Raw genomic sequence first — 27,197 nt, forward strand, 5'->3', positions numbered from 1 at the left:
TGTAATATATCACAAATGTTGTCAAATATTTCATATTCCATTTCAAAAAAATGTTAAATTTTTTTCGCGCTACATCAAAGATTTTTAGTACATAGGTTAAGAAACAAAATCCCCAGCACGAATCCGCTCGCGAGCCAGTTTTTTGTTGATGCGGACAAAAGTTATGGCGGTTTTATTTTCCTTTTAAAGAAAAAGTTATTATAAAAAATCTAATTATTTTACCGCAAGCAATTGCTACTAAAAAGTTATATGGAAGTGGCTTGAGTTAGTAGATTGCATAATATTTGTTAAATGTTACTCAGTACTCGCGAAATCTATATTAATAAAAGAGTAAAGTGATTGACTCACTGACTGACTGATTGATTCATCAACGCCCAGACGAAACGGCTGAAGCTAGAATACTGAAATTTTGGGTGTGGATCACTCTTGGTCCGAAGGGGTCAGATAAGGCTGGGTTTTTGGAAATTCGAACTGGAAGGGTACGAAAAGTACTAAAAGGTACTAAATATGGTACCGTTTGTATTTGGCGAACCGGTGCAGCTAGAACTTTGCAATTTGGAATGAAGGTCACTGATGGAGTGTAGGAAAGATGTGCTAAAGGGTTTTTGGAAATTCGAACTATAAGTGTACGAAAAGTACTAAAGTGTACTAAATTTGGTACCAATTCGTATTTTGTGAACGGATAAAGATTAAAGATTGAAATTTGGTGTGAGAATCAAGGTTAAAAGGTATGGTTGACATAAGGAGGTGGGTTAGGAAAAGTGTACTCATGTGTACGAAAAGTACTAAATGGTACTAAATTTGGTACAATTATGATTTGGGCGAACGGATAGAGCTGGAATCCTGAAATTTTGAACTAAGGCTACTGTTGGAGAGTAAAATGGAAGTAGTTTTGAAAATTCGTACTTATGGGTACAACAATTTGGATTGAGGTTGAGCGGATACAGCTGGAATACTGAAATTTTTGAATTAAGGCTGCAGTTGCAGGCTGGAATGGAAGTAGATTTGAAAATTCGTATTTATGAGTACGAATAGTACTAAATGGTACTAACTTTTGTACATTTACGATTTGGGCGAACGGATAGAGCTGGAATCCTGAAATTTAGTACTAAGGCTACTGTTGGAGAGTAGAATGGAAGTAGTTTTGAAAATTCGTGCTTATGGGTACGAAATGTACTAAATGATACTAAATTTGGTACAACTATGATTTAGGCGAACGGATAGAGCTGGAATCCTGAAATTTTGAATTAAGATTGATGTTGTAGTATGAGATGGAGATAATTTGGAAATTCGTACTTATGGGTTACGAAAAGTAATAAATTTGGTACAATTAAGATTTGGGTCATCGGATAGAGCTGAATTTATGAAATTGGGAATAAAACTTGCTGCTGGATTATAAGAATGGCTGCTGTTGGATTGTAGAATGGAGTTGTTTTGAAAATTCGTACTTAAGGTTACGAAAAGTACTAAGTGGTACTAAATTTGGTACAATTTGAATAGAGCTGTAGCCCTAAAATTTCGAATTAACATTGATGTTAGAGTATGGGATTGAGATAATTGGGAAATTAGGACTTCGTAGGCTACATTTGGAGTGTAAAATGGAATTAGTTTTGAAAATTCGTACAAAAAATACAAAATTTGGATTTGGGTGAACGAACAGAGCTGGAATAATGAAATTTAGAATTAAACTTGCTGTTGGGGTGTAAGATGGAGTTAGTTTTGCAGATTCTTACTTACGGGTAAGAAAAATACTAAATTTAGTACAGTTTGGATTTGGGTGAACGAATAGAGCTGGAAACCTTAAATTCGTAATTGAGATTAATCTTGAAGTGTATGATTGAGGTAGTTTTGGAAATTCGTACTTATGAATACGAAAATCACTAAATTTGGTATAATTTGGATTTGGGTCAACGGATAGACCTAGCTACAATCCTGAAATGTGGAATTGAGATTTCTGTTGGAGTGTAGGATTGTGGTAGTTTTGGAAATTCGAACTTATGGGAACGAAAAGTACTAAATTTGGTACAATTGGGATTTGGAATCTGGAATCCTGAAATTTGGAATTGAGATTATAGTTGAAGTCTAGGATTGAGGTAGTTTTGGAAATTCGTTCTTATGGGTACGAAGAGTACTTAATGGCACTCAATTTGTTGTTGGGTGTAGGGGCAGTTCTGTAATCTGTATTTTTTTGGATTTAGTGTGAGTATTGGTGTGCAATGTTGGTCTCGCTGTTAACATGTAAGGCTGATCTTTTTGATCTTTTGAAAATCGAACTAAAGCGGTACGAACAATACTAAAATAGTAAACAATAAATATTGATTAAAATTGGTATAAGTACAATAAAATTTTCAGTGTTCGCCATTTCCATTATATTGTATTATTGTTTTTTATATCCTTTCCGCATACGAAGTAGCGGGCACTTTGCTAGTGTATAATAAATTAATAAATTATTGAATGTAAGTCAACTTTTTTTCAAAATGAAGTTCCATTTACCCGCTGTAAAATTACGAAAAAATTCGTATGGAAGCAAAACTTCAAGGCGAATCAAATGAGACTAAAATCATACAGATTGGTATTAAAGTTTCGACGTCAAAGTCAAAATAAACACATATAAAATTTTGGAAAAATCTATAGGAATACTCCCTTCATTTTGCTTAAATCTCCCACTAAAATATACGGATTTTGCTTTATAGACATATCTTTTAATTTGTATATATTTTTCGAAATTTAATTTGGAGGCTAAGATGTAGCATCGGCTGCATCTTAGCATTAAAAAACCTATAAAATATCGCTAATTTGAGCAAAGTGCATACAATTGTTGTCCGCATCCGATTTCAGTATCCACCATGAAAATCTACATCGATATATATCTATTTGAAGGCGATCAATCAAGAATCGTGGATGTAGCATCCCACACTATTTTTTGGGATAAAATGAATGTAGCTCCCTTATCATTGAAGTTTTCAAATCTCTGTTTCCGCTAAAAAGTGGAAACGAACCGCAGAAAACGCGATAAAATACGCGGTATTTTCAAAAACATTTTTAGGTGATTTTTCTACTTTGGAATTTCTCGTAACTTGCGTTTTAGTAGATGGATTTTCACGGGGAATGATTTATTGGATCCGGAACGTAAAAAAAACTAAAATGTGCAATCAAGTAAGAGGAATTCGAATGACAATTGTAAAAATTAGGCCCGAAAAATATGATTTTTAGAAAAATGTTCGCACAAAATTTCCGTATTTGGATGCAGATTTCTATGAAGCTGTGTAGACTACATTCACGATACATATATCAAATAACTCAGAATCGCGAGTTCCTCAATCCTATATACGATTTTTTGAAAAACCTGTTTGCGGAATGAAATTAGAAGAAAATGTCAAAAAACGCTGTAAATCTGGCTTCAAAATGGCAGCATCATTTAATGGTAGAAGCAGATCAAATTTTGAAAAGTAATACATTAATGAGATGATCCTTATTTAGTTTGCTTCTACTTTTACTTTGACAGGAAAGTCGGGAAAAGACACGTTGGCTTCAACCCATTTTTACCTATTTTTTAACATAAATATAGCCACAGCTTCCACGCAAATTAATTTTTGATGTCAATATTTTTTGCCACGTCCAAAAACATCTCATTTTAGCCAAAAACATTTAATTTGTATAATATACAATCACAAGTCGCGTGTTCTAAAAGGGTAAACCTTGGCTTCAACTATGTTAAATTTTCAAAAATATTCGTGATATATTGCATACTTTCCATATTTTATAATTTCTAAAATAAGCAATTTATGAAATTTATTATATATAATAAATAATTTGTATATAATATTTAATTGATGATTTATATAATAAATAATTTGTATAGTTAATAATTTATACAACTTATAGAATTTATAATTAATATAATTAATAATTTACATAATATATAATTTTAATAATTTATATAATTTTTAATGTATATAAATCGTAATTAATATAATATATAATTTTGTTCATAAATTATTTTATAATTTATATAATTTACAAATTATATAATTTATAATTTATATAATTAATAACTTATAATTTCTATAATATTTAATTTATACAATTTATGAATTATATATTTTATTATTTACATAATTAATAACTTATATATTAATTATATAAATAATAAATTATATAAATTATCATATTATTCATATAATTTATTACACTGTGCGACACGAAAAAAAATTAACCATATTCTGACACCACAGAGTGATAGAAGACAAAAAATAAGAAGACACGTATCCCGGCGTTTTTCCCTATCACTTCGAGTTTCGCGGTTACGGGCCCCCAAAGAGCTGAGGCCTTGATGTCAAAAGGACTCATTTTACTAGGCTCATATCTTCTAAACCGCTAAGAATTTTGGTTTCCACGTCGAAGCAAAGTTGTAGCTCTAGTCTTAAGAAATAATACTTGTGAACACATCAAATCAATTTAACCTCATCTTCTAGGTCAAAATCGCCAGGGTCAAATTTCCGTCATAATTTTTTCTCGGATTTTGGTCTTCAGATATCAAACTGATCAAAATTGAAGCAAACAACCAACTACAAATTGTACCTTATATATCAATAAACAACTTTCTAGAATATGTGAACTCCGTAGAAACGGTTCTTAATGTCCAGAATAGAAAAACAAATGCTATTTTTATCCTCTTTTCTCCGATTCCGGTTCATAGCTACCAAACCGTTCAAAATTCAAGAACACAATCAACTACAATAATGTAACAAAGATATCAGTAAACAACTTTCTGGAACATACGAACCGTCTATGAACGGTCCTTAAGGTGAAAATAGCAAAACACTTTTGAAAATATTACATTTTTATACTTTTTTCTCCGACATTGGTCCACAGATACCGAACCGCTCACAAATTGCGTATACTTCCAACTACTAAAATCTGCCTAAGATTTCAATAAACAACTTTCTAGAACATATAAACATAAAGTATAACAAGTAAAAAAGTATCAGTCGGCTTTGCCGACAGAGATATTCCCTCAGCCTGTATATATTGAAACAATTTTTCCCAAAAAACTTATGTATTTAGGGGTTTTTAAAATTTTTGGGCATTTGAACCGACAAATATGTTCGTTGGGATTAGAGATCAGAAGTTTTGCAGAGGAGATACTAAAAGGAATGGATCTACATTGACTATTATGGAAATGGATGTCCAGCCACTACATATGGTGCCATAGGGGTTTTTACACCCTTCGGGATGTTTGCTCGGGAAATATGGACTTGCCCTTGAAAAAATGTTTACCAACGTAATTAAGGCAGCGAATGCAAGTTGCTTCAACAAAAATCAAAGTGATTCGATAGCAGGTTTAAAGTGAACCTATCCAAAATTTTGTGTGGGAGGTACCGGATGGAGTGGACAAATATAGTCCATATTTGAACCTGATCTATATCTAGTAGATATATTAGGATGTGTAAAATATTGACCAATTCGGTCACTCCCTTCAAGAGTTACCATATGAACAAATTTTCCGAACATTTTTGATCTTTTCTGGGGGAGGTACCTGAAGAAGTGGACCGATGTGGCTTATCTTCAAACTTAAACTATGTTTGGACAAAATATTACTAAGGCAAAATTTTGGACCGAATCGGCAGCTCCGATCGAGAGTTATCTTGCGCTCCAACCACCTCACACGGTGTCATAGGGGTTTTTTGCAACTTTCAGGCTATTTTCTCAGGAAGTATGGATGGAATTGCCCCTAATGAAACTTGTACTGTCGTATGGAGGGCAGTGAATACAAGTTGCTAAAACAAAAATGAGAGCGATTCGACAGATGGCCCTAAACTGAACTCCGAAGGAGTGGATCGATTGAGTCCATATTGGAACCTCATCTAAGTTTGGTAGAAATTACACGATGTGCAAAGTATGGACCAAATCGGTTATTCCCTACAAGAGTTATCGTGCACACAAATTTTGCGACAATTTTTGAACATTTGTGGGGGAGGTACCTGAAGGAGTGGACCTATATGTCCCATCTTCGAACTTAAATCGAATCTGGACAAAATATTTCGATACCCAAAATTTGAACCGAATCGATTGATCCGTTCGAGAGTTATCGTGCGCACCATCCAGCCAGACAGACAGACGGACGGACATTGCTAGATCTACTCAAAATTGTCTGAAACGGATATCGTACAAACATACTTGGGGTCTAAAACCATTATTTCGATGGGGCACATCTTTGGTCTTATCAAAGTGTAAATACCCTCTTTAGCCTAAAGGCTGAGGGTATAAATATTTGGGTGTTTTGTTGGCAAATTTGATGTATATATTTTTTTGATATATATTGCAAATACATATTTCATTTATTCGGCGACTTATATTGAAATTTGATGGAGATTATTTTTGTCTTTGACGTCTTCTATCTAGAACGAAGTTTTGTGGGACAAAACTTAATAGACTCAGATAAAGTACAACATTAACCCTAAAACGTGATTTTACTTTTGACAGATTCCTGGCGTTTAGGTGCGATTTAGAGTTTTGGTGTATTCGGGGACCTATAGTAAAATTTTATGACGAACAATTTTGTAGAATATTTGGATTTGATATGATCACATTTTAAAGGAGTTTTTGAAAGATTTTTGAAAAAAGGACAGAAAAGACCCCTTTGATGAACCGCATGAGGGTTAAAATTTTTAACAAAAATATTTCCCACACCCTCCAGATTAAAGTTGCCATAGACACTATATACCTGAAATGCAAGGATTCCAAGATATCTTAATTCGAATATTTCGAAGAAATTAAAAATGGGCGGAACTTGCCCCGCCTATTTTGGTTACTTTCCGACGTAAACTTTAAAAACGCCGATATACGTGTCTCATATTTTTAGCTCTACTTTCATAATCTACTCGATTTTCCTTGTCATTTTTTTTTGTTGTAGCAGAGTGTAATTAATAATTTATTAAATTTATAATTATATTTTTTATAATTTATATAATTTTGTTTTCAATTTATAAAAATTACATATTATTATTTACAATATATATAATTTATATAAATATAAAATATAATATATATTATTTTTAAAATATAATATATATTACCTTTAATGTATATAATTAGGATTTATATAATTTATTATTTATTTGTATAATTTATTTGTATAATTTATAATTTCTTTTATTTATAATTTCCATAATATTATTATTAATAATTTATGTAATTTATGTAATTATTAATATACATAATTTATAAATTATAAAATTTATAATTTCTATAATTTATGATTTATATAATATTTAATTCATATAATTAATAATTTATTAAATTTTTAATTATATTTTTTATAATTTATATAATCCTTTTTTTCAATTTATAAAAATTATAAATTATTATTTACAATATATATAATTTATACAACTTTTAATTTATATAATTTTTCTTATATATTTTATAAAATTTATAATTTATAGTATATATTATTTAAAATAATAATTTATATAATTTAAAATGTATAATTAAAATTTATAAATTATAATTTGTAAAATTTATAAATTATAAAATTTATATTTTATATAATTTATGATTTATATAATATTTAATTCATATAATTAACAATTTATTAAATTCATAATTATATTTTTTATAATTTATATAATTTTTGTTTTCAATCTATACAAATTATAAATTATTATTTACAATATATGTATATAATTTATATAACTTTTAATTTATATAATTTTTCTTATATATTTTATAATTTTTTTAATTTATAGTTTATATTATTTTTAATAATAATTTATATAATTTAAATTGTATAATTAAAATTTATAAATTATAATTTATAGTTTATAATTTGTATAATTTTATAAAATTTATAATTTATATAATTTATATTTTGTATAATTTATAAATTATAATTTATTGTTTAGAATTTGTTATTTATAATTTAACCTGTTTCAATGTAATAATTCCGAGAAGTAGCCTATATTATTTTTTTCTATTAAAAATTCTGGGGCCTAATTACGTGATTCGATCCGATCGAGAATTTGCTCGTGAATAAGTTTTCGACTCGATAAAAAGACGGCATGACAAGACTCGATCGAAAACGTTCAAGCAATGTTATCGATTTTTTCGATAGTAACCGGTAATCTTCGGGTAGACGCCAAAAAAGTGTGTTTATTTTAAAACAAAAACTAAAAACCAAAATTATGAATGAAAAAATGTAAATATTTGTGGAATTTGCTGAATAATACATTGAATAATAATTTGGGAATGAAGTAGTGCTAAGAAAACATGGTGGAATAAGAAGGTATTACATCAAATCATGTCAAACGTCAAATTTGCTCATAATAATGCATTACTGTGAATTGCTTGTTTACATTATATATATGATTTTATTTACAATAACTCATTTTGACAACCTGGTATAAAGATCAGCTGTTTTTGGCGTTACACCTTATTATTACATCATGAAAATTATCTATGTTTATAACACCTTTTTGACATTGTTGTATCAGATTGCTAATACATCTACCTTAATAGTTCTTTCTCAAAATAAATGAGAGCGAATTTGAAGGTTTTTTTTTTTGCTTAGACTCTCTGAGAGATTCTTTCCTTTGGCAAACAACGGAGGATGTATTCCACTGTTGGGCAGAAATGCTCGGCCTCATACACAAAAGTGTAAAAAATACATGAGTCTCTCGCGATTTGCCCACCATTCATGGCCCATTTACAGGTCCTCCAGCAAGGGAATTCAAAGTAAAACAAAGATTTTAAATGTCAAAATTCATAAACAGAGGCGAAAAAAATTTTGAGGCGAATTTCTTTTCTGTCAATTCAGGTAGATACATACAAAACATTTTCCGAGAAAAAGTTGTTACCGTAGTTATTTTTGTTTGACGAAACAGAAAATATCAGCTGATCGAACTTGAACTGCTAAAATAAGTTATTGTAAATTAAATTCTCATACAAACACAACAAATGTTGACATTTTGCGTGTACAACATTAAGCTTATTTGTTTTCTTTTTGCGAGATACACCTACCTGTTTCTATACAGTTCGACATTTCAATACCTCACAGCGAATTCGAATGACAAATATGAATTTTTACAGCTCATATCGAAATCATCTGACCGGACCGGACCTATAATTGGGCCATGTCACCATTGATGTATTCTATTAAATGTTGTTCATCTATAAAAAAGGCTTTTAATATTAAATTTTTTCTTTGCGGAAATGCTTATTTTTTTTTTAATTATTTTTAAAGACTGCAAACAGTAAATTTTGTTTATTGGCATAAATTTTTATAATATATTTTTTTAGTTCTAGTTTTATTACTAGGTATTTCTCAAACGAGTGCAAAGGATTTTTCTAAATTTTTCTTGTTATTTTGTGTTAAAAAATGCTGGGATTTTTGTACTAATTTTATTTTCTTCTACAAACCGGCAACGAACAACAATTTTTTACATTTTATACAAAAAGTCTTTCATGCTGTTGGTTTACGATAGGCAATTTAGCTACAAGTAATTTCTCGAAAAATTTATGCTCAATAACTCGATAATTTTACTCGCTAACGAATGTTGTTATCCCAACTTTGAGTACTCGGTTCGAAACAACTCGATATCGAATCACATAATTAGGCCCCTGTTGTTTCTGTTTTTTGCGTAATTTCATTTTAGTTAATCTATTTTTTTATTTAAAAACAAATCGAAATATGTACATCAATTAAAAACAAATATGTATGGTACTTACATTAAACTATAATTATGTCCAATTATTAATATTTTAATACATACTTATTCTTAGGGCTACAGTAGTAGTAGTAGTTGTTGTTGGCAGGAATGCGGCTTTTTTGTGGTATCTCAGAGGAATATAGAATCTCTGCAAACTAAGGAATGTAATTACAAAATCGTTTAGATCCCAATATTGGTATCTCTTCGGAAGACAATGCATGCGTTTTGAGTATTAATGTTGTTTTTGATTGGAAAGATGATTTAAGGCGACCAATCAAATCTCGTTTTCACCGATATATCCTTATAGTGGACACTAATCATGTGACGTCTTAAGCAATCGTTACGTTTGTAACTCATCGAACAGAGGTTACATTTAAATTGCCTCTCCACGCCAATACATTCCTTGGTAATGTGTCGCTTTAGGTGGCCACGTCGCAAATAGCTGCGACCACATGTCATGCAAGGATAACGACCATCAAAGTGTGGTAAATAAGCCAGCATTTGATCAAAACCTGTAAAGGTAATTTAATGAAGAAGAAAAACGGGTGATAAATGATAAATGTGAGGATACTTGTGCAATATTAAAAGTGAATGTTGTTGGTGGTGTATCTATTGGTTAATTGTTAATGGGAAAGCTATTAAAAAAACTACTTCAAACAACCCATCTAATGTACTTAACAATGCACCAAAATCTTTTTATACTTACTTCAAATTTACCAAAATCCATATTAATTGAAACAAATGTAACGGATTTTAAGAATTCTTTTCACCTTCCATTAACATGTCATAAATTTTAACGTTTAAAGAGGCCAAAAGTGCTTGGAAAGAAAAAGAATCCAATCAAAGCAATCTACACAAATAATAAAATAAATAATAAGGAATAAAATTATAGGATTGTAATAAATACCTCAAAAATCTGAACCTGTAGGCCTATTCTGTAACTTTTATCGATTGAAAAGTTGTTAAAATTTCTTTTGTTTTTGTAACAACTACAACACAAACAAATGAAATTGTTGTAAAATAAACGATGAGTAAAGTTGTTAAAAAGTTACAGAATAGGTACCCAGTAGGCCTATTCTGTAACTTTTTAACAACTTTACTCATTGTTTATTTTACAACAATTTCATTTGTTTGTTTTGTAGTTGTTACAAAAACAAAAGAAATTTTAACAACTTTTCAATCGATAAAAGTTACAGAATTCCTATACAGATTACACTTTTGTGTTTGAGAAGTATGAAGAAGGAGCCCTAAATATTGGGAAATTTCGAAATCCCCACAAAAGTTCCAATTTGTTCGATAAAATAATTTGGTTCAAACTTTTATATCGTAATATTTTTCCAAACAAAGAACATGGGATTGGTTATCGGGTTGTTTCGAAGCGAGTACTCAAATTTGGGAAGACAATATTCGTTATCGAGTAAAAATATCGAGTTATTGAGCATAAATTTGCGAGAAATTACTCGTAGCTAAATTGCCTATCGCAAACCAACAAAATGAAAGATTTTTTGTTGTCTTTCTGTTTAATATGTAAAAATTGACGTTTGTTGTTGGTTTATAAAAGAAAAATAAAATTAAAAAATAAATCTCTGCATTTTTTTACACAACATAAGAAGAAAAAGTGGGAAAAGTGCTTTGCACTCTTTATGAAATAGTAATCAAATTTGAATTAAAATAAATATATAAATTTATGCATTCATTAGGCAAAATTAACTGTTTGCAGCCTTTCAAAATTATTTGGAAAAAATTTGCATTTCCGCAAAAAAATTTAATATTAATAGCCTTTTTTATAGGTGAACAACATTTAATAGAACACATCAGCCGTTGTTTAGGAACGGAAAGATTCTCTCGGAGAGCCTAAGCAAAAAACTCTCTAAATTCTCTCTCATTTATTTTGAGAGAGAACTATTAAGAGCTTTGTTCCTTTACTTTTTATGGTAAGGGTGGTAAAAGAGAAAAGTGTCAAAATTGCTCTCTCATGAACATTTTTACCAGAAAAGTAAAGGAACGGAAAAATGGTATATCTGGCAGCAATGTCAAAAAGAAACATAAAAAAATCAATTTTCGTCTTTTATTTCACAGTTTTTAATTTAGTTTTGTCAGCTTTCGACTTTTTCTTCTATTACTTCTATTTGTGAAATAATCGTGAAACAAAAGTCGAAAAATCAGTTCTGCCATTTTTTACCTGCAGAAATTTTGCTGGTAGCCTGTGGTAGAAGAGAAAGCCATTTTCGCTCTCTCACCACTCTCATTCTCTTAAAAATTGCTTCCAGTTTTGCCACTTTTCGGGGTTAAGGAACGCTTTGCAGGTTAAAAATGCTAACAAATGGCAAAAATGGTAACCTCAGGTAAGTAAAGGAACACAGCTAAGGTAGATGTATAAGCAATCTGTTGCAACAATAAATTCCACAAATATTTACCTTTTCTCATTCATAATTTTGTTTTTTTTAGTGTTTGTTTTAAAATAAAAAACATTTTTTGGCGTCTACCTTCATAATGTTGCTTGAAGATTAACTGATCGATTACCGGTTACTATCGAAAAAATCGATAACATTGCTTGAACGTTTTCGATCAAGACTTGTCATGCCGTTTTTTCATCGTGTCGAAAACTTATTCACGAGCAAATTCTCGATCGAATGGAATCACGTAATTAGGTCCCAGGATCGAATATGGACTATATCGGTTCACACCTTCGTTTACATCCCACACTAAATTTCTTAATTATTACGAACAAATTTAAGAAATTTAAATTTTTTTGCAACAGTTTGTCCCCGCGACCACTGTTTTAATACGCGGTGCAGGTTCATACCTCCTGAGATAATCGGTAAAAAACCTTGTCGGCACCAATTTGATAACAGAAGAGTGTCCGTATTCGGTCTACACACTCGGGTACTGTTCGAGGATTATTTTTAAATTGTAATCGAAGGTAGTAGTCCACGTGGGGTGGGTTCTTTGACACCGATTGGACGGGGAACCACACAGCATCCGTATTCCGGCCAGCGGCTGTCAACTCAGTGTACATATGTTCGTAGTTGCATTGTTTTTCTGTGTCCTGTTCCCGCCTCTATTGATCCGCGCCAGGACCGAGCAGAACCCGCGATTAATATTGATGTGCTTGATTTGTCACATCCGCATCCACCACATCTCAACAACAACTGGGGGGATTAGCTTTCCTGTTACATCAGACATATCGCTTGAGCTTGGGTCTAATGACCCGTTCCATGGAATATCTGGGGGTAGCTGTCAGTTGTGGAACTGCCTATGTAGAGTTGCTTAACTTATACATCCCGCAGATTTATTAAATGAAATCGTTGAATAATACTTTGGGTAATAATTTTGGAATGATGTTGTGATAGAAAAACGTACGAAATGATTTATTTTTGTAAAACTTCTTGATAAATGCTCTGTTCCAGAACCTGCAAGAAGCTACTATTTTTTACTACGATAACATTTTTTCCTTTATGTTATCGGAAAAAATAGTAGATTCTTGCAGTACTGGAACAGACCAGTTGTTGTAACAACATAAGAATGCATCTACCTTAGTAAATGTGCGGTTGGTGGTGCGAATAGGTTTTTATAGTTCGATTTTTTCATTCACGAGCAAATGCTCGATCGAATCGAATGTCGTAATTAGGCCCCAGGTTCGCCAGATATAACCATCGTGTCACATGGTCTGACATATATGGTCTGTTCCAGTACTGCAAGAATCTACTAATTTTTACAATTTTTTTCGATAACATAAAGGACAAAATGTTATCGTAGTAAAAAGTAGTAGCTTCTTGTAGGTTCTGGAACAGAGCAATAATGTCACCTGGCAACCCGTACTTTCTCTTGGGTCAAACTTCTCCCCATAATTGTCTATATCAGCAGACTGGTCGATTTTCTCAGCACTGAACGCCACACTTTCAATCAATCTTGTGAAAACTAATTGGCCTAGTTTCGGAGAGTTCACCGATCTGCCCAACACATCACCAACATCATCACTGCTGCGCTATATATCTGCTGTTACTCGAATACTCGAATTGAGACCAAATTTCTTAGCAGAGCCGGCGGACTAGTATCAAGCTCATTGATGAGCTTCGTCTAGGCAACCCCAGTGATTGACACTAGAACAGGTTGGTCGGTGAGCATAAACGGCAGATCATCAGAAGAGTTGCAAAAATTGGAGCCGGAATAAGTGAATCGTGACCAAAGGTTAAGTCACTCTCGAACCCTGCAAAGAAGGAAGGTAGGACTTCAGTCATGTTTGACGGCTGACTGATCCGAAGACGTGCACAAGTTAGTTTTTGAGCACCCCGGGAGTGAAAGGGAGAAGAGTACTACGACGCATCAGATTTTTTCCTGCCGAGTAGGAACCACCTTAAGAACGGTAAATCATCCAAAGCGTTAGGCCCTGCCGGAATCTCCATGGTAATGCTGAATCATCTGGAGGTGTTGGGAATCTTACCAACATTCACAACCTGTCTGTCGATTTTGTTTATGTCGCCCGTAACAAAGACTTTTAAGGCTTTACTCCTCCCAGCGTCAGAAATAGCTATCCAATTGCCGATCATCAGCATGGGTGCCGTAAGCAGCACATCATTTCTACAGCGCTGCACGACATCTCCACACACATAAGTCGAGGACTCAACCAGAACAAGCCGTGCGATAGGACATTTTCGGTGGCGATCAAATTTATCAAAAGTTTTTATGACTGTGAAGCAATCCGCGCTGTTTGTGGACATTGAGGAGAATACCTTCCGCCCATGTTTGCAACGTTGGGTAATTATTTGTATGGAAGCCAGACGTACTTGGAATTCAAGAAGAAGAAGTTGAGGCCCCATTGAGTGGAACAGGGAGTTCCCTAAGGGTGGTGGGGGGTGGCGGTGATATTTCCGGAACTGTTTAACCTCTTCCACCCCCTCCCGACGGCATTTATGCTAAGTTTACATTTACGAAATCCACTCGATTTCAACTGTCAATTCCATAGCTCAAACGTCAAATGAAATCTCGTCTGGATTTCATTTGACGTTTAACCTATGGATTTGACAGTTGAAATCGAGTGGATTTCGTAAATGTAAACCAAGCATTAGATCGATACACATTCGGATGATTGCACGATTTTGGCCTCGGGTACCTTCCCTAATGTCATTTGTGAAAGTCTGAACTACTATTTGATTGATCTTTCCATATTTATCCGCGCTAGCTTTATACAAATATCTGCTACTAAATCTACGGTCACTCTGTTCACCACATGACCTGCGGAGTTGAGCACTCAGCTGAAAGTCATGGTTGATGGTAGCAGAACTCCGGCCACTAACCACACCAAGATTCTAGGGGCCAAATTCGACAGTAAGCGGAGATGTAGGAACAACGTCCCCAAGGCTTTAGCCGCCAGCAGTTAGGATGCAGATTAATAAACCTTGTTGACCAGGCACGTCAGGAGCCATCTTAATGATAGAGAGAGAGAGAGAGGGAGGGAGGGAGAAGAGTGTCGGCTGCCATTAAACCTGAAACCCACGGCAGCGCGTTCTTTCTTACCGGATCGTCCCGAAACAAAAAGTTTTTCGGCCCTCGGCTACCACCCCAGCATCATATGCTGCTACAACAACAAATCTTAGTAGTTCTGGCTGAATTAAGCTCGGGATGGTGCAGTTGTCTAAATTCCTATAGGTCAAGGATTGATGACACTTTGTAAAACAACTGTCCTGCCAAACCTACTCAAATAAATCCAGTAGCTTTGTGGTTACAACCCATCGAAGCAGCCACATTCATAGAACTATAGATAGACCCAGATTATGGTTTTAGAAGCCAAGTATACATACATATGTTCCCATAACATCCCCGAAGGGACAAGGGAGACTTCTCTCATATCAATGAGTGCACGCCGATTCATATTGGCTCAATGATATGGGACCTAGTTTTTATCGCCGAGTCCGAACGGCGTGTCATACGACACCACTTGTAGAGACGTTTTTCATGGCTGAAATACTCAGGAAATGTCACCAACATTACTGAGGAGGAATTTTGCCACCGTTGAAAATTTATTGATGTTGCTTGGCCTGGGATTCGAACCACAGACCTTCTGAGTGCAAGGCGGACGTTCTAACCATTGCACCACGGTGGCCCCAAGTAGAAGCCAAGTATGTTCGGACGAAATCCGTTTCAGACAATTTGGAGTTCATTTAGCCATGTCCGTCCGTCTATCTGGCTGGCAGGTGCGCAGATTAATTCTCGAACGGATCAAGCGGTTTGGTACAAATTTTGAGTATTGTAATATTTTGTCCAAACTAAGGGGTCGATCATCGATAACAATTATCGTTGAGTGGCGTTGCCAGTTGTCAAAATTGATCCACGTATGGCAACTCTCAACTGAAGTTGCGAATCTCAGTTGACGAAGCGGCTGTTTTTCAGCAACCACCAATTTTCAGTTGCAGTAAACATTTTCGAAGAAACAAGAAGTAAAATAGAAGGAAAAATAAACATTTTGTTAACAATTATTGATTCTTTGCATCATTAATTAATTGTGTGTATCAATATGTTGAAAATAAGGACAAAGCAGCAGTTCGAAATATTAGTTGATAAACTGAGTGAAAATCCAAACTTAGCCCGAGGAGTTCGGGAGTTTTGGTGAAACCAAAGCCACAGCGGATGAAGCGTGGAGGTCCATTTCGGACAGTTTAAACAGCCATGATCCTCCAACACGAACACCTGAAGAGTGGCAGAGTCCGGATTCACTTTAAAGCAAAGTTGAAAAAGAAAATGCCTCAAAATAAAATAAACTTAAACGACACTGGTGGTGGTCCATCACAATAAGTGAATTTATCGCCTTTGGAGCGGACAGCAGCAAATCTTTTGCAAATGAATTTGGTTACAAATACAGTAGGTTCAGTTTAAGTACAAATGACGAACATCCTTCATCTATTTAGCAAACTACACCAGATAATTTCGTTTTTGAATAAAAATGGTTTTTATTTTGCCTTTTTTCCTCCTCTGTCAACTTCGAAACACACAATTTGTCCTCTATCAAGTGGACAATTTCCTTCAATACTCTCGACAATGTAGATTGAGCCATGCAATTGTTGAAATCATTGCTATGGGACTTTTGGAAACTTCCGTCCTCAAAGAATCGCAACGCTGCGCACACTTTTAAAAGTGGGGGTATTGCTGTTGATCTGTAACTTACTTTAAAGTCATCCTTTAACGTTTCCACAACGTAAACTACGGCATCCTTTGGTAATCGAAAATACACCTTAAACCTGAAATAATTTACTGATTATACAGATCTTTCCACATGATCATCAGCTTACAGTGCAGATGCCAATTCCAATGGATTCGACTTGTCCCTCAAATTTCTTCTAATAGATGCAATGTCCTGTACATTTTCTTCATCATCAAAAAATAATTCCACCGAACTTATCATTTTTTGGGACAGCAAATAAAACTTGACGATCCGAAGATTCAATGGGCAGGTTATATTCCAATCTTGGGTTGTTTTCCAAATTTGCTCGAAAACTCAGCCAAAATATTAAAATATTGTCCAGAATACACAAAAGAGTTATCCAAAGCGCAATTATTTTTAAAATGTTTTTTTTTTGGCGAATAGAGGTCACAAGTTTGAAAAAACACTGATCGATAACATGTTTATCGACCACCCAGTTGAGTTGACATTAATGGTACAACATTTCGTCTCAGTCGCGCAGACAACTGACAACGCAACTCAAGTTTAGTGGCAATACAAGATAGACCCATTAGTTTAAGTTCGATGAAGACCATATCGACCCACTCCTTTTTGGTAGGTAGCTCCCCCACAAAATTTCGCTAAAATGGTGCGCACGATAACTCTCGAAGGGAGTAACCGAATTGGTCATAACGTTGCAAGTGGTAATATTACTTCCACCACACTACCGTGGTGCAATGGTATGCACACCCGCTTTGTACGCAGAATGCCCGGGTGCAATCCCCGGCAACATCAAAATTGCAACCCCTCAGCGTAATGGTTGACGACATCTCTGGAGTATCTTAGCCATGTAAAACTTCTCAAAAATTGGTGTCTTAGGACACGGCGTCCTGACTCGGCAATAAACAGTAGGTCCTATATCATTGAGCTAATATGAATCGGGGTGCTCTCCATGCAATGTCTTGTGCCTTCGGGGATGTTTGTGGAAATATTATTATAATAATACTTCCAGGCATAGATCAGGTTTGAATATGGACTAAATCGGTATATTACTTCGTGTACCTCCCACGCAAAATTTGGAAAAAATGTGCAGTTTAAAGGCCTCGTCACATAAGAGGATTTCTGGCTTATTTCATTAAGTTGCATGTTCTTCCGGCACACATTCAGTCGGGAAGAGTTGCCGCATCTGAATGTGTGCTGGAAAACAAATTTCGTATACTTTGACTTTCAACTTAAAGCCGGAAGAACATGCAACTTAATGAATTAAGCCAGAAATCCTCGTTTTGAAAGTTTGTGGGCCCTGTTACGACAATTTTTTTTGGGGCAAGTCCATACTTCCTTAGATAATGGTTCCCAAAATTCTTCAAAAAACCCTGCCGACACCAACTAAACTGTGGTAGTACGTAAGGCAATCCTTGGTCAAAAAATTGTACATTGTATTATTTTCTACAGATTCGGATTATGTCCGAATATTGACTACATGGAAGCAATTTTTCGTTTGCAATTTAAAGACTCGTGTGGGATCGTTTTTAAATTTTTGGCAACATGTTGTTTATGTGGCCCTTGTTACGACGCTACATTTTTTTCGGGGTTTAGTCCATACTTCCTGAGAAATTGGCACAAAAACTGAAAAAAACGCTATAGATGTCAGAAGTATTGTATTTACTGTTTTTCCTTAGGTCCGAAGCTGAGGTTATATCTCTGTCGGCACAGGGTTTCTGTATAGCTTTTAGGCCATTATCTCAGGAAGTATGAACTACTGAAACTGTATGAACTGCTTCCGAAAAAAATACCGTAATAGGGCCGCAAAGACTACCTGCTACAAACAAATTCAAAAGGATCCGTAAGCTGTCCTTAAACTTAAAAAAAATTTTGGAATGGGAGATACCCCACGTAGTCGACGGTGTACCTCTAGCAAGTACAAAGTAAAATAACGGCGTATATAGACATTTTTCCCCAATTCGGTTTATGTAACAAACGTTCATGGGTGGGCCGATGTCCACAGAAGAAATAATGATTTTGCAGGTTTAAGTATTATGTCAGTAACGATTACAACAAAATCGAACTTTTTCTTTAAAATTACAAGAAATCCCGCACAGATTATGAAAAAGGACCGAAAAAAATAAGACACGTATATCGGCGTTTTGAAAGTTTACATCGGGAAGAACGCTAAATAGGTGTGGCAAGTTTCGCCCATTTCTACAGGTTTTGAAATATTCGACATCAAATTCCTTGGAATCCTTGCATTTTAGGTATAAAGTGTCTTTGGCAATATTACTGACAACAATGCGGGGTATCTTTTTATTATTACATTATTACACTAAAGGGGTCTTTTTGGTCCCTTTTTTCAAAAACGTTTAAAAACTCCTTTAAAATGTGATCGTATCAGAACAAAATATGCTACAAAATTATTTGTCATAAAATTGTACTATAGGTCCCCGAATACAACAAAACTCTAAATAGTAACTAAACGCCAGGAATCTGCCAAAAGTAAAATCACGTTTTAGGGTTAATGTTGAACTTTATCTGAGTTTATTAAGTTTTGTCCCACAAAACTTCATTCTAGAGAGAAGACATCAAAGACAAAAATAATCTCCATCAAATTTCAATAAAAGTCGCCAAATAAAAGATATATGTGTTTGCAATATATATCAAAAAATATATATGTGCCACAAATGTCTTCGTACCCCTACAAGATTTAATCGATGTAAGAACACGATGATAAAAGAAAGATGTAAATATTAATAATGTTGTGCTGTTTGCTGCAGCAGACCTTTATTAAAGTTTCGAAAGAAGAGTGTATTTTGATGAACCATAACGGATTTATTACGCCAAAACCGAAAAAGGTTGATATTTCGACACCACAAAAGTCTTCGTACCCCTAACAGAATTTATCAAAATGGACACTAAAATCTGTTAAAAGTGATGTCATTGGTTTCTGTTTCGACGTGTTTCTGCCAGACTCAATATTTCTAGGGGTTTTCATTGCGCCTTCAGCGTGGAGTAACCTTATATTGGCGTATTTATAGCTTGATACGGAAATTTAAATCTTATAGTGAATATAGACACTTTTCGCAACTAAACTCCTTAAAATTTGACGGAGTTTACACTATTATCCTTTGTCTAGCGTTTTGAAACAATATACCTCTGATTTAACCTAATATTATAGGTAATACACCTTAATTATGCCCTTTATATATGACGTTATGCCTTAAGGCATCCCAATTTTTCTGAACGGGAATATAAATTTATCTCAATAATGTACATTTATCATAGATTTCAGGTGAATGCATCTATTTATTCCAATTAGTAAACACTACTAACTGCGGCATGGCTCAAAATCACAACATAATTAATATATGCCTATCGACTAAATTTCTTATTTTAAGGTAATCAGGTTTTGTTGTTATTTTCACACCTTCGATCCACCAAATAAACCCCAAATTCAGTACTTAAGTTCAAGGAAGTATATGAAATCCCTACTAAATGTGAAAGTCGCATTTTTTCATTCACGTGCAAGGTCTAGGCGTTATTTGCTTTTTACATAATTTACAAAAGGAGGGTTAGAATTTGTTCAATATTTTCGAACTGCATTTATGGCCGCCATCTGTACAGTTACATCAATCATAATATTGCAGTGTGATTTCTAGAGGTCTTATCTTATATTCGACACAAAAATAAACAGATCTTTAGTTGTCATATGCAAGATATGATCATATCTTTAGTAACCTTAAGTCAAATTACATACAATTTTGGCCTTCTTTCAAGTGAAACTTCATTTTTGAAAGCGGCAAATCGGAGATTTCTTTGAATATACTTATTTGCGATTAGCAGAATTAACTCACTGAACGAAATATTTATCTTTGAAGATTAACTTATTCATTAAAGTACGACAAACATGTCCCATTTGTTTTGAAAATATTTTTTTTACAAATCTTACTACATATTCCGCGCAACAGACCAGAAAAGTATCCGAACATCTCCTCCTTATTGACTTTTAACAGAAACCGTGGAAATTAGAGGAAATTTGACTAAAATCAATGAAGTTCCGAAAAGTACGAAGACTTTTGTGGGATCAATAAGGGCACATTTTTTAGTATTTCGTGAATAACATTTGAATTAGTTAACAAAATTCGCCAGTTCTTCCAAGTAACATGGAAGAAATGTATAAGAAGGACAAATACAGTTAAATATCTTGCAAAACTTTTCCAAGCTACTGATTATCACTAATAAATATTTTATTACCAGGGGTACGAAGACATTTGTGGGACACTGTATATATCAAGTTTGCTAACAAATATTTTTTGAATAAATTTGTTTTGTTCTTTTTTCAAGTTGATGCATGAAAGTAACATGAAATTTAGTTCTAGACGAAAGGTGTTAAAAGAAGAAATATTCTACACAAAATTTCATTGTAAGTCCCAGAACAAACTAGGTATCTAAGTAAAATACTTTGTTAAGAAAATGACGTTACAAAATTAGATATTATAGGTAGACATTTTTGTTAAACTTTTAGACTCTTAATTAAAATGTATTCCATAGTGAGGCAAAATCTCCTAAAGTACCTCACTTTTGTGGGTTGTGTCAAAAGAAGAAATGTTCCAAATCAAATGTCATTATGTGTCTCTGAACAAAAGAAATTTGTAGCTATAATATTTAACATCTCCAGAAGCTTTTGCTTTTTATATATGATTTAGCAAAATATTCTACCGTTTTTATTCACATTTTCGTTATCTACGGTCAAAAAATATATTTTAATGATGTTTTTTCATAATAAATTCTTTCAAAAGATTATGTGTGCTCGATCCAAACTGTTTTTGAAATATCTATGGTGAATATATATAGGAAAAATATTCATAACCCAGATCGGACTTTGAAAAATTACGTATTTTAGTACTATAAACTAAAATAACGTTATCAGGATAAATATTGTATGTGAAAATGCAGGGATAGTCTACGGGTATTGTTCATTGAATATATATCTAACATCCATGTTTTGGCATGGTGATAAAAATGACTGAAGTGAGGTATTTTACGAGATTTTGACTCAGTATGGAATAAATTTTAATTAAGAGTCTAAAAGTTTAGCAAATAATTTCTACCTATAATATCTAATTTTGTAACGTCATTTTCTCAACAAAGTGTTTTACTTAGATATATAGTTTGTTCTGGGACTTATAGTGAAATTTTGTGTAGAATATTTCTTCTTTTAACACCTTTCGTCTAAAACTAAATTTCATGTTACTTTCATGCATCAACTTGAAAAGAGAACAAAACAAATTTATTAAAAAAATATTTTTGGGTGTTTTGTTGGCAAACTTGATGTATATATTTTCTTGATATATATTGCAAATACATATTACATTTATTCGGCGACTTATATTCAAATTTGATGGAGATTATTTTTGTCTTTGATGTCTTCAATCTAGAATGAAGTTTTGTGGGACAAAACCTAAAAAACTCAGATAAAGTACAACATTAACCCTAAAACGTGATTTTACTTTTGGCAGATTCCTGACGTTTAGGTACGATTTAGTGTTTTGGTGTATTCGGGGACCTATAGTATAATTTTATGACAAATAATATTTTGATTTGATATTTTGATCTGATGCGATCACATTTTAAAGGAGTTTTTAAACGTTTTTGAAAAAAGGGGCCAAAAAGACCCGTTTAGTGACTCGCATGAGGGTTAATTTTTTCCATAAAAAGATACCCCACATTGTGGACAGTAATTTTGCCAAAGACACTTTAATGCAAGGATTCCAAGGAATCTGATGTCGAATATTTCAAAACTTGTAGAAATGGACAGAACTTGCCACGCCTATTTAGGTTACTTCCCGATGTAAACTTTCAAAACGCCGATACATGTGTCTGCTTTTTTCGGTCCTATTTCATAATCTGGCCGAATTATATTGTAATTATCTTTTATGTTTTACAGTGTTATCTGCCAAGAAGAATACAGGTATTTTTTTATAAAGATTTTTTTTCGATTCGGATTTGAATTGCTTCACTTCGTCTATGGATACGTTGAACTATTAGAATACATAACAATAATTTACAAAATAGAAACAAATATTTTTCTTCCAAAGATAAGTTATATTTAAAATTTCTTAAACAATTAAGTCTAGATAGCGAATATACATTGTACAGGACATAAATAAATACATATACACATTAAGGACATACAATAAATGTAACACAGACAAATAATTTACAAAATCACACAGCTACAAAGACATGTTCCAATATCGTAATTATCTATTTATGTATTTGTACTTTAACTGGTATCGTTAAGACGACCTTGGAATATTTCAATTCCCATGAAATACCTTTTCTTAATTATTGGTTGGAGGAATTAGCTCAAAAATCGAGAAAATGTTGATTGTCAAAATCGGAACTGGAAGAAGAACGCATCCTCTGATGAGGATGCTGAGACTGAGGCTGGTGTTGCGGCGGCTGCTGCTGATGATGGTGATTCGTTATATGTGATGATTGTTTGTTGTTGTATTGTGGTGGGGAAGGTGGTCTTTGATAATGATGATAGCCGGGAGTTTCAAATTCATTGACATAAAGTGGTCGCTCCATTACGACTGATGTGGCAGATGCTGCTGCTCCCTCTCCACCCAACGATCCATGTTTAAAATATCCCGATGCTGTTGTAATATCATCCACATAATCATCAATTGTTCGTGAGATTTGTGGTCCAACGGACCGTATAATATTGTGCGATTTAAGCAAATGTCGTTTTAAATCTTCACTGCGCTTGTATCGAGCTGGACACACATCACACAGGTATTTCGGTTCAATGCCAATGCATTCATTGGTTATGTGACGTTTTAGATGGTGTTTACGCAAATAGCTTTTGCCACAAACTGTACACGGGTAACGTTGTTCACCACCACCGGAGGAGGAGTGACGACCATTATCTTTGGCATAAAAAGAATCTGTGGGGAAGATACAAAGAAAGGGAAAAGTGTTAATATTTTTATTAAAGGAAATCCAAAAGGGACATTAGTTATACGGGTTTCAATTGGAAATATGATGAAAGTTGTAACATTAGAAAAGGGTTTTGAATAAAAATGTTGACAGAAAAACATGTTACTCACTTTTATTAATAGTTAATTTCATTACACATTTTAATACAATTAAATAAATTCTTATTAGAAATTAGAGGAATTTATAAATGTTTTACTGAAGTGTATTTTGTACAAAAAATGTTTTCTTTTTACTCTTGTGAAATTCAGCTTTTTTTGCGACCAAAAATTTTGTTTTGACGACGTACTCAGAATGTAAATTGCTAATGGTTTTTACCCCTAAACCGTTCTATGACAGACTTTGGAAGCGATAACTAACATCTGATTTGACACACACACATTAACACATCTAAAATAATTCAAAACAATACGTGCCTAGAGACATGTAATTTAAGAAGTCTACAATTCTTTTACTTACCTTTTTACTTCACTACAAACTCGTTTCCCAATCCAAATTCTTGCTATTTTATCAGGTTAAAGTCCGGTATTCCATACAGGAAATTATTTTCTTTGTATTTTTTACAACCAAAACAGTATCGAGACAGGGCTTCGGAAGAGGCCTTTACCTATGTATGTAATATGAAACGTGCACAATTTTGGAGAGGTTGTGATCAGGGGCCTAATTACGACATTCGATTCGATCGAGTATTTGCTCGAGAATGAAAAAATCAAATTATGAAAACCTATTCGCACCACCAACTGTACATTTACTAAGGTATATGCATTAGAAATTCGTTACAACAAAGTCAAAAACTTTTACAAAAATAAATAATTTCGTACAGTTTTCTAGCACATCTTCATTCCGGAAGTATTATTCAACGATTTCAACAAATATTTAAATTTTTTAGTTAATAATTTTGTTTTTTAATAAAAATAAACAAATTGTTTACCATCTACCTTCTTAGTGTTCTTTGGAGAGCACAAAGGTGTTCATAGCTCGATTTTTTCATTCACGAGCAAATTCTCGATCGAATCGAATGTCGTAATTAGGCCCAGAACTCTGATTTACTCGATTTTACTCGTGAGTGGGAGTACTCGAAGATTACGAGTTTTACAACAAGTTTACTCTCCACTATTTTGTTATATGTGGCAGCGCAAGTACCCCTAGAGTGGGAGTGAAAATGTTCGTCATAGAGTAAAAATTTAGTCCAAGAGTGGAATCGAATGGAAAAATATATTTACTTTTTTACTATTTAATATTTAATATTTAAAATTTAATATTTAATATTTAATATTTAATATTTAATATTTAATATTTAATATTTAATATTTAATATTTAATATTTAATATTTAATATTTAATATTTAATATTTAATATTTAATATTTAATATTTAATATTTAATATTTAATATTTAATATTTAATATTTAATATTTAATATTTAATATTTAATATTTAATATTTAATATTTAATATTTAATATTTAATATTTAATATTTAATATTTAATATTTAATATTTAATATTTAATATTTAATATTTAATATTTAATATTTAATATTTAATATTTAATATTTAATATTTAATATTTAATATTTAATATTTAATATTTAATATTTAATATTTAATATTTAATATTTAATATTTAATATTTAATATTTAATATTTAATATTTAATATTTAATATTTAATATTTAATATTTAATATTTAATATTTAATATTTAATATTTAATATTTAATATTTAATATTTAATATTTAATATTTAATATTTAATATTTAATATTTAATATTTAATATTTAATATTTAATATTTAATATTTAATATTTAATATTTAATATTTAATATTTAATATTTAATATTTAATATTTAATATTTAATATTTAATATTTAATATTTAATATTTAATATTTAATATTTAATATTTAATATTTAATATTTAATATTTAATATTTAATATTTAATATTTAATATTTAATATTTAATATTTAATATTTAATATTTAATATTTAATATTTAATATTTAATATTTAATATTTAATATTTAATATTTAATATTTAATATTTAATATTTAATATTTAATATTTAATATTTAATATTTAATATTTAATATTTAATATTTAATATTTAATATTTAATATTTAATATTTAATATTTAATATTTAATATTTAATATTTAATATTTAATATTTAATATTTAATATTTAATATTTAATATTTAATATTTAATATTTAATATTTAATATTTAATATTTAATATTTAATATTTAATATTTAATATTTAATATTTAATATTTAATATTTAATATTTAATATTTAATATTTAATATTTAATATTTAATATTTAATATTTAATATTTAATATTTAATATTTAATATTTAATATTTAATATTTAATATTTAATATTTAATATTTAATATTTAATATTTAATATTTAATATTTAATATTTAATATTTAATATTTAATATTTAATATTTAATATTTAATATTTAATATTTAATATTTAATATTTAATATTTAATATTTAATATTTAATATTTAATATTTAATATTTAATATTTAATATTTAATATTTAATATTTAATATTTAATATTTAATATTTAATATTTAATATTTAATATTTAATATTTAATATTTAATATTTAATATTTAATATTTAATATTTAATATTTAATATTTAATATTTAATATTTAATATTTAATATTTAATATTTAATATTTAATATTTAATATTTAATATTTAATATTTAATATTTAATATTTAATATTTAATATTTAATATTTAATATTTAATATTTAATATTTAATATTTAATATTTAATATTTAATATTTAATATTTAATATTTAATATTTAATATTTAATATTTAATATTTAATATTTAATATTTAATATTTAATATTTAATATTTAATATTTAATATTTAATATTTAATATTTAATATTTAATATTTAATATTTAATATTTAATATTTAATATTTAATATTTAATATTTAATATTTAATATTTAATATTTAATATTTAATATTTAATATTTAATATTTAATATTTAATATTTAATATTTAATATTTAATATTTAATATTTAATATTTAATATTTAATATTTAATATTTAATATTTAATATTTAATATTTAATATTTAATATTTAATATTTAATATTTAATATTTAATATTTAATATTTAATATTTAATATTTAATATTTAATATTTAATATTTAATATTTAATATTTAATATTTAATATTTAATATTTAATATTTAATATTTAATATTTAATATTTAATATTTAATATTTAATATTTAATATTATATATTTAATATTTAATATTTTACATTTTATATTTTACATATTT

The 27,197-nt window shown here is 30.8% G+C and overlaps 2 protein-coding genes across 3 annotated transcripts in view; both read right to left on the reverse strand.

Annotated features, from left to right (window-relative positions):
* LOC141405511 (longitudinals lacking protein, isoforms F/I/K/T-like) overlaps positions 1-27,197 on the reverse strand; it is a 496,088-nt gene that overhangs the window by 42,127 nt on the left and 426,764 nt on the right. The window lies entirely within an intron of this gene.
* LOC141405516 (uncharacterized) lies at positions 10,087-24,283 on the reverse strand. Its single transcript, XM_073989918.1, has 3 exons — positions 23,973-24,283; positions 23,196-23,810; positions 10,087-10,222 (listed from the first exon to the last, which is right to left on the reverse strand). Exons 1-2 carry the CDS (start codon positions 23,992-23,994, stop codon positions 23,227-23,229), a joined length of 606 nt encoding a protein of 201 aa, XP_073846019.1. The 5' UTR covers positions 23,995-24,283; the 3' UTR covers positions 10,087-10,222; positions 23,196-23,226.

Source organism: Musca autumnalis, unplaced genomic scaffold, assembly GCF_047663935.1.
Source record: "Musca autumnalis isolate F117 unplaced genomic scaffold, ASM4766393v1 scaffold_5, whole genome shotgun sequence".
Classification (NCBI taxonomy): domain Eukaryota; kingdom Metazoa; phylum Arthropoda; class Insecta; order Diptera; family Muscidae; genus Musca; species Musca autumnalis.

What these genes read in the sequence shown, in the direction of transcription:
- LOC141405516 (XM_073989918.1), bottom strand. Translation starts at nt 23,994, where the DNA reads ATGAAATTAACTATTAATAAAA. An exon ending in GAAATTAACTATTAATAAAA is followed by an intron (nt 23,811 to 23,972) that starts GTGAGTAACATG and finishes TCTTCCCCACAG; the next exon opens with ATTCTTTTTATGCCAAAGAT.